At 33.6% G+C, this 8,340-nt stretch overlaps 1 protein-coding gene across 1 annotated transcript; it reads right to left on the reverse strand.

Annotated features, from left to right (window-relative positions):
* Positions 1-4,201: 4,201 nt before the first annotated feature.
* LOC142542044 (uncharacterized) lies at positions 4,202-4,996 on the reverse strand. Its single transcript, XM_075648493.1, has one exon. It carries the CDS (start codon positions 4,994-4,996, stop codon positions 4,202-4,204), a length of 795 nt encoding a protein of 264 aa, XP_075504608.1.
* Between the last annotated feature and the right edge of the window lie 3,344 nt (positions 4,997-8,340).

Raw genomic sequence — 8,340 nt, forward strand, 5'->3', positions numbered from 1 at the left:
GTAATTCTGAGCAAAAAGGACTTAGAACTGGGTAAGACCAAAGAAGAGCTTCAAAAGACAACTGAAACATTATCCAAGTTCAATTCGAGCACATTCAAGCTTGATTCCATATTTTTGATGGGAAGATATGATAAAAAGGACTTAGGCTTCAAAGACAGTGTGTTTGAGATTGGTGAATCATCCAAGTCGACTCTCTTTGTGAAAGAAAAAGATGTTACATCCACACGACCTACATCTCCAATCAAAAGCTCTCCACCAAAAAGACAATCGACTGCACCTGTCCCTAAGAAAAGAAAACGCAGGTATGTATGTCATTACTATTTTAAGCCTGGACATATCAGGCCCTACTGTTTTAAACTCAGGGATGACCGCATGAATCAAAAGTCAAGCCGGATGTTGCCTCACATGTTGCACAACACTTTCCGCAACACCTCCAAGAATCGACCTACAGTAAGGCAGGTGTGGTTACCAAAGGTAAGAATTCAATGTAATGTTGTTTATACTTCATTAAAAACCAACACTGCAGGTTACTGGTACTTTGATAGTGGAAGCTCGCGCCATATGACAGGGTCACGAGAATATCTCATCGATTATGTTGAACAAAAATGTGGTAGAGTAACCTATGGAGGGGGAGCTAAAGGAAAAATTGTTGGAAAGGGAACTTTGAATGTCAAAGGACTACCAAAGCTCCACAATGTGCTCCATGTTGAAGGACTAAATTCGATTTTGATTAGCATAAGCAAATTGTGTGATGATAATTGGCATGTCAAGTTTAATAAGCACACCTGTGAATTTTTGATGAAACTTATTTGTGCATTATGACAGGTACAAGGTCTTCAGACAATTGCTACCAAATAGGTGAGGAACTTTCATGCAATCATGCACAAATCAGTGAACTCGACCTTTGGCTTCAAAAACTCGATCATGTAAACTTCAAAACCTTGAAGAACTTGTGTAAGTACGATGCAGTACGAGGTATGCCTAATCTCTCATCTGGTATATCATATGTGTTTGGATATTGTTAAAAAAGAAATTAGACTCGCGTGTCACACCCAGTGTTGCCAACATCTGGGACAACACGCTGTCTGGAATTACTTCACATGGACCTTATGGGTCCTATGGAAGTTGAAATTCTCGGAGATAAAAAAAAAATTCTTTTGTGTGTGTAGATGACTTTTCACGATTTTCTTGGATAGATTTTATTAGGGAGACCTTAATTGTGTACTGTGATAATTCTAGTGCAATTGAGATTTCAAAAATTCTAGTACAACACTCTAGAACTAAACACATTGACATTAGACATCACTTCATTCGAGATTTACTAGAAAAAGGATTGATTCGGATGGAATTTGTTGATACAAATAACCAACTGGCTGACATATTCACAAAAGCATTAGACTTTGAGAGATTCTCCAACCTTAGGAAATCTCTCAGCATGTGTTCTGCCTGATCATTCATAGATGTTGTATCAGATGTTACAACATCTTGGACAACACCTAACATGCATGTGCATTTTTAGGATTTCGGCATTCTGCATTACATTCATACTGTTATATGATGTGTTATCACAATGATCTACAATCTTCTGGTGTACTTACAATTTCTTGTTCTATTTAATCTTAACACACTTGGACATGATTAATGATCTGTTTAAATCACAAAGTAGTTGAAGGATAATCATGTACTCCGTGACATTGACCCATACGAAAGATGACTTGAAAAGATTAAGTAAAAAGACAAAAAAATCAATTATGCATATGCTCTGTATCATAAGAAAAGATTGGAAAAAGCTAACTAAAAGAGTCCAATGAAGACTGTGCTTTTAGTGTGAGAGCTACCTCTTCTGAATTTCATACAGAAGGTAAAATAGAAGAAATTGGAAAAAGCTACCTAGAAGAGTCCTAAAGAAGACCGTTCTTCTAGTGTGGGAGCTACCACTTCTATGATCAGAAAGCTGTTAAGTCACCAAGTTTGAAGAAAAATCAAAATTATTTTTCTGGAATTGTGCGTGTTGTCAGAAGATGTTGCCAACATTTGTGAAAACATTTCATTTGTGAACATATCTCATACTTGTTTTCATGTTTCTATTTCTATTACATTCTGTTATTAGGCATAAATAGTTCATGCATAAACATAACATTGTGAATATTGTTGGTCAAGAGGGTATGCGTATTTCAACAGAGAAAATTTGATGAAAATCCGGATTTCGCTAGAAATCCAATATTTGTGATTTTTGATGGTTCAGTGGTGTTAAAATCGATGTGGGTTTCAATTCTGGAATTTTTTTTTTTGAAATGACTTTTGACACAATTATCTCAGTAATTTTGGATAGTAATTACGAGCTAAAGCTGATCTTGCCTTCTACGAGAACTTAGTTTCTGACTATCGTCTGGCTATGGAAGTAGATGTCCATTCTGGACGAAAAGGGGGAGAAGATGCGATTCGAGCTCAAGGGACTGTGAATTGAAATGATCAAATGATACCATCTATTTGATGTGTCACTGCTTGATTTTTTTTAATGTTCTGCTTTGTTAAGGTTTTACTTCCCTGATGTGTTTCTGTTTTAATGAACTGTTAATGATTTTTGCAGGTTTTGTCTCAGGTGTTGCCAATACAACGAACAACACCCGTACTAACTTGATTTTATTCAGGGGGAGAAAAATTCTCACATTAAGGGGGAGTTAACTAGAGTTCAACTGAGAAATTGAGTTTGATTTGATTTTGTCAGAAAAGGCAAAAAGGGGGAGATTGAAGGGAAATATAATTTCCATATTAAATTAATTTCCCTAATATTATCTTTTCCTTGTTGATTTGATTGAGTATAATATTTAATTATGGTCTTGTCTTTCTAGATAATTATGTTAAGATTTTATTGTGATATAATATCTTCCTTAATTTTAATTTCATCTTGATAAGATTATGTGAAATATTGTGTTTTACTTTTCTAGATATTATGTTTATGATAAAGATTTTATAGATATAATATTTATGATAATGATTTACATGATATGATATTATTGATTTTGTTTTTAATATAATTCTTGTATATCATATCTTATAGATTTTCTTGAAGATAAATCATAGAAGAGGAGACATTTATAAATAAGAGATGGAGATTCAAAAGCTTAAGGGATAGAGAGAGACGAAGAGAAATTCAGAGAGTTTTAGTGGAGGAGTTTTAGTGGTGGAATTTTTCGTGAAGTATTTTTCGTGGGCGGCTTCTTCAATTTATTTCTATCGTGTTTTTCACTCTTTGCTTGAAAGTTTTCGTGGTTGCATATCGTGTGCACTTTTGCACGTCGCGAATTTCAGAGAAAACCTTATTCAAGAGACGTGCTGTGTTTTGAAGAGTTGTGATAGGGTATTGCCGTGAATGTTGAGAACATCTACAGACAACATCTGTAAAGAAGTTGGCTGAAGACTGTTTATCGTGGATCTCCTTTTGGCATCACGTTTTTCTTTCTTGTTTTAGTTTTTATTCTGGTTATTTGTTTTTAGAAATCATTTGTTTTCTCAACTTGTTGTGGAAATTGAGTTTTGTGAAAATCACTAGTGATAGGTTTTTGTAAACGGTTTGGTTTTCTAGTGATTGATTTTTGCCATAAGGCACCGCACAAGTATTTATACTTGTGCATATTTAATCTCGTCCATCTATTTATTTAAAATCAATTTGTGTTTCAAAATATAATATTCCGCTGCATGTTGTGCGAGATGTTGTAACATCTGACACAACACTTAATTCTGATTAAACACAAATTTTCTATTTTACATCCTATTCCGATATTTTTATTATTTGTGGTATCTGTTGAACAATACAAGTTCTTACAAACCCTAATTGGCTATGAAATTATCTCGTTCTTCAAAATCCCATATTGATATTGCATGACCCTCGTCCTCAACAATCATGTTGTGTAATATAATGCATGTATAGATGATTCTTTGCATTTATCCATAAACCAATGTCTTCCTGGGCCTCTTATAATTGCCCTACGAGCTTGGAGAACCACCCCAAATGCCCGTTCAAAATCTTTTCTTGCGGTCTCTTGTCTTTCTTTGAATTTCATTCTTTTGGGATCCTGTGGGCATGAAAACTCTTCACGAAAGTGGCCCATTCCGGGTATATACTATCTGTTAAGTAGTAAGTATCCTTTAGTATATTGTGTATCATTCACAAGAAAATTAACATCTGGTGCATTTCCTTTCAAGACGTCATTAAAAGAGGCGACTCGTTAAGGACATTGATGTCATTACGAGACCCAGCCACTCCAAAAAAGGCGTGCCATATCCACAAGTCGGCTGATGCAACTGCCTCAAGCAAAATTGTTGGGTAGCCATGATCGCCTCGAGTGTATTGGGCTCTCCACGCGACCGGACAATTTTTCCAAGCCCAATGCATGCAATCAAGGTTTCCTAACATGCCAGGAAAACCATGTCTTTGCTCATGAATTTCAAGAAAACGAGCGACGTCGATTGCATTAGGTTTTCTTAAGTACACACGCCCATATATTTGCATAACACATTGACAAAAGTTGGACAAGCATTCAAGTGCAGTTGTTTCACCCATCCTTAGATACCCGTCCAATTGGTCGGCTGGGCCTCCATAAGCTAGTTGGCGGATAGCTGCCGTGCATTTCTGAAGTGGGGATAAGCCTTTTCTTCTAGCAGCATCTTCTCTCCATTTAAAATATCCATCTAGATGATTTTTCAAATCAGTGACTATGCGCAAAAACAACTCCTTTCTCATTCGGAATCTCCGTCGGTACATGTCATCGGTATAAACCGGCTCACTAGAGAAATAATCATTAACAAGTTGAATGTGCCCAGCTATACGCTCTATGTTAATTGATCGTCTTCTTTGTGCATTTCCATAAGAAGTTTGAATGAATTCAGTTGCTCTATGTTGATTATGCACCATCGTCATGAATAATTCTTCACCAAGATCCGATGTATCTTCTGGAATGTTTTCTCTGTTATTTTGAGCAGGATCTTGAGACATTTTGGAACAAATGAATAGTTGAGTATAAGAGAGAATGCAAACTGGGTGTATTGTGAAGAATAATGAATGATTCATTTCCTACTTATATACATTTACGTAACGGCTATTTCGTAACGGCTTGTTGGTAATGGCTAGTTGGTAACGGCTATTTTGTAACGGCTAGTTCATACTTTTATCCACATACATATTATATATATATATATGTTTGTATGTATATGTTTGTATGTATATGTATAATATATATTATAGATCATTCACAAATTAATACATGATTTAAAAATAGAAATTTCAAACCACATTGCATGTTCAATCTTTTTAAAAACATAAATTGTAAACCACACACATAATAAAAACACACTAAAATACATGATTTAAAAACATAAATTTCAAACCACACACATAATAAAAACACACTAAAATACATGATTTAAAAATATAAATTGCAAACTACACACATAATAAAATACATGACATCAAATAGAAATTACAAACCACATTAATACATGTTCAATCTTTTTTTGAGCTGCTCACATATCGCTAGATGGTTATGAAGTTGTTCATCTGTCATACCTCATGTGTCCATTACGAGTAGTTTATGAGCTTGAATGAGTTGATCCACTTTCTTCTTGTTATTATATTCCTCCATCTGTGTTACTGATTGTTGCATAGCCTCGGTAATTTGATCAACATGGGTCACTCTTTCTTTTTTGCGGCCTTATGTCCCATAGGACGAGATCGGGCTTCATTGTACTCTGTATCAAAACTTGGTGTAGCATTAGACGAGTCAGTATGTGCACCTGATGATTCAGATGTCCTTGCCTTCTTTGCAGATTGGTGTTTTGAGGATTGAGGAGCATACATAGGACTATCTTTAACAATCCTCACATGTGTTCATATTGAAAAGTAGATTGGAAGGTACTCTTGTATTCTTCATGAGCCCGCATCATCAAATCCTCGTCACTCCATCCACTTGGTCGATCCGTGTACCATTTATTGTAAACTCCATTATATTTATTCACGATACTTTTCACCGCAGCCTAGTGTGTTTTGGCTTTCTCTGCAGTCCTTTTTTTAGCTTTCTTGTCTCGATTGGTATTGTAGTATTCTACAACCCGTTTCCAAAAAGACTCACTCTTCTGGTCATTAACAATGGTTGGGTCTTCGCTCATCATTGTGTATGCTGCTGCAAGGAGCTTATTATTTGCTCATGATCTCCATCTGAATCTTGGCCTGTCTCGCTTGCCTGATTGAGAGAAATATTTTCAAGTCCTATTTGAGACGAGAAAGGAGGAAATTGTGAATTTCGGAATTCGTAAGTTGCTTCTACCCCTTTATCATTGTCACTTGCATCAACACTAGCCCTTCTCGATTTAGTTGATTGAAGCCCCGGTGATTGAACATGATTAATTCCATGGGATAGAGTTTGCACAAAATATTGGCTACTCTACTGATATTCTGGGGGACATGTATTCCACGGAGCTAGAGGGACATTAAAAAAATATGGCGGTGGATATGGAAAATGTTGCAAATTCTTTGGTTGTTGTGTAAGAAATGGAAATGGAGGATGTTGGACACTCGGACGAACTCGAGAATTTTCTCCACTTGAATTTTCCTCGATATTTGGAGAGTTCAAAAGACCCCTAAAAAAATTATTGGAACTATTATCCATTCCAAAAAAATTTTGTATTGTGAGAGAAATATATATGTAGAATGTTGAAAATATGAATTTTAATTTCTTAAAAACTTATGTATTTATAGACTAAAATTTGAACGTTACCCGACATTCAACCCAACGTTCTTAATTGATCAGAGAAAAGAACGTTTTGAAGATTTCATTCAATTGTCCATTTATATTTTACATAATAATTAAATATAATCAAAAAAATAATAAAAATAAAAAGAAACACACCTGCAGCTTGTACAGATTTCATTCAATTGTCCATTTATATTTCACATAATAATTAAATAAATAAAAAAATAAAAAAATGAAACACACCTGCAGTGATTCTCGCTGAATCACTGCAGGTGTCTTGCACGTGCGCATCTCAAGTTCACACTGGCTTGAAGAAATTAAAAAAAATTGCAATACCCGATTACAAATTTGTAACCGGGTATTGTTGTGACACACAAATCAATGGTGTACAATGGTGAATATTTAGATGAAGAGGATTGGATGACATGACTTGGATTATATCCACCATTGTGGATGTCCTAAGCGATATTCATGACTTTCGATTTTTATTTTATGAATTTATATGGGATTTATGATATTTTACTTAAGTTTCTTGTTTTGTAAAATTTAAATTGAGATCTATGATATTTGCAGAGCGACTTTTTTTATTTAAACCACAACATTTTAATATAAAGAACTAAATTTGGAAAAAAAAACATTTGTTGACTAGAAATTTTTATTTAACCACAACATTTTAATATAAATAACTAAATTTGAAAAAAAAAATAGTTAACTAAGTTTGAAATTTTATAACATAGACTAAAATTACAAAAATATAAATCCGTAAGAACATAAATTAATTTTTCATATATTATAATGTATCCTAGTAGGGAATATTGTACTTTTACTCTTGTAATTGTTCAATTTTAGGTTTCAGTATTGTAATTTGTCGAAATTTGGTTTTTATTAAATAACTTGATTTTTTTTGTTGGTCCTCTTTTTGTCTGAACCACTAAATCTATCAAATATGATTTATTTTATATGAAGTAATTTATGCGTAACACATGTTACGAGAATTAAAAACATATTTCTCAAATTTAAATTCACCCAATAAAAAAACAAAAAGATAAGTAAAGCAAAACGACATCAATAATTCAAATGAGAGGAAAAAGTTAGTTATTTTCTTTTATTTTTGTTTATGTATATTTAATACGTGTAATATAAATTTTATTTTTGTGATATGAATTATGAATAAGAATATCCATATTCAATAAATAATTTTAGATGAATTTATTGGTTTGAGACCATCTTAATTATAAAAGTACAAACTCACAAATCCTATAAATCCAAAATCATGGAAAAGAGCTCTACAAAACTTTGACACCAATTTAATATTTTTTAGAATAAGTCTTTTGTTAGATGGTCTCACGAATCTTTGTGAGTATCGGTAGAATTTGATCCGTTTCACAAATAAAGATCCGTGAGACAGTCAAGAGATCTACTTTACTGTATAATATAATATTCTTGTAAAGTTGTTCGTGCCAATCAAGTCAATTATCGTCATATTTATTTTTCCAAAAAGCTGATCATATTATTTATTTTTTGTATAAATTGAACATAATAATAATAAAAAAAGAATATTCCGTTACCAACTCCAACTCTCCAAGACAAA

Source organism: Primulina tabacum, chromosome 4 (genome assembly GCF_025594145.1).
Source record: "Primulina tabacum isolate GXHZ01 chromosome 4, ASM2559414v2, whole genome shotgun sequence".
Taxonomy (NCBI): Eukaryota; Viridiplantae; Streptophyta; class Magnoliopsida; order Lamiales; family Gesneriaceae; genus Primulina; species Primulina tabacum.

What these genes read in the sequence shown, in the direction of transcription:
- LOC142542044 (XM_075648493.1), bottom strand. Translation starts at nt 4,996, where the DNA reads ATGTCTCAAGATCCTGCTCAAAATAACAGAGAAAACATTCCAGAAGAT.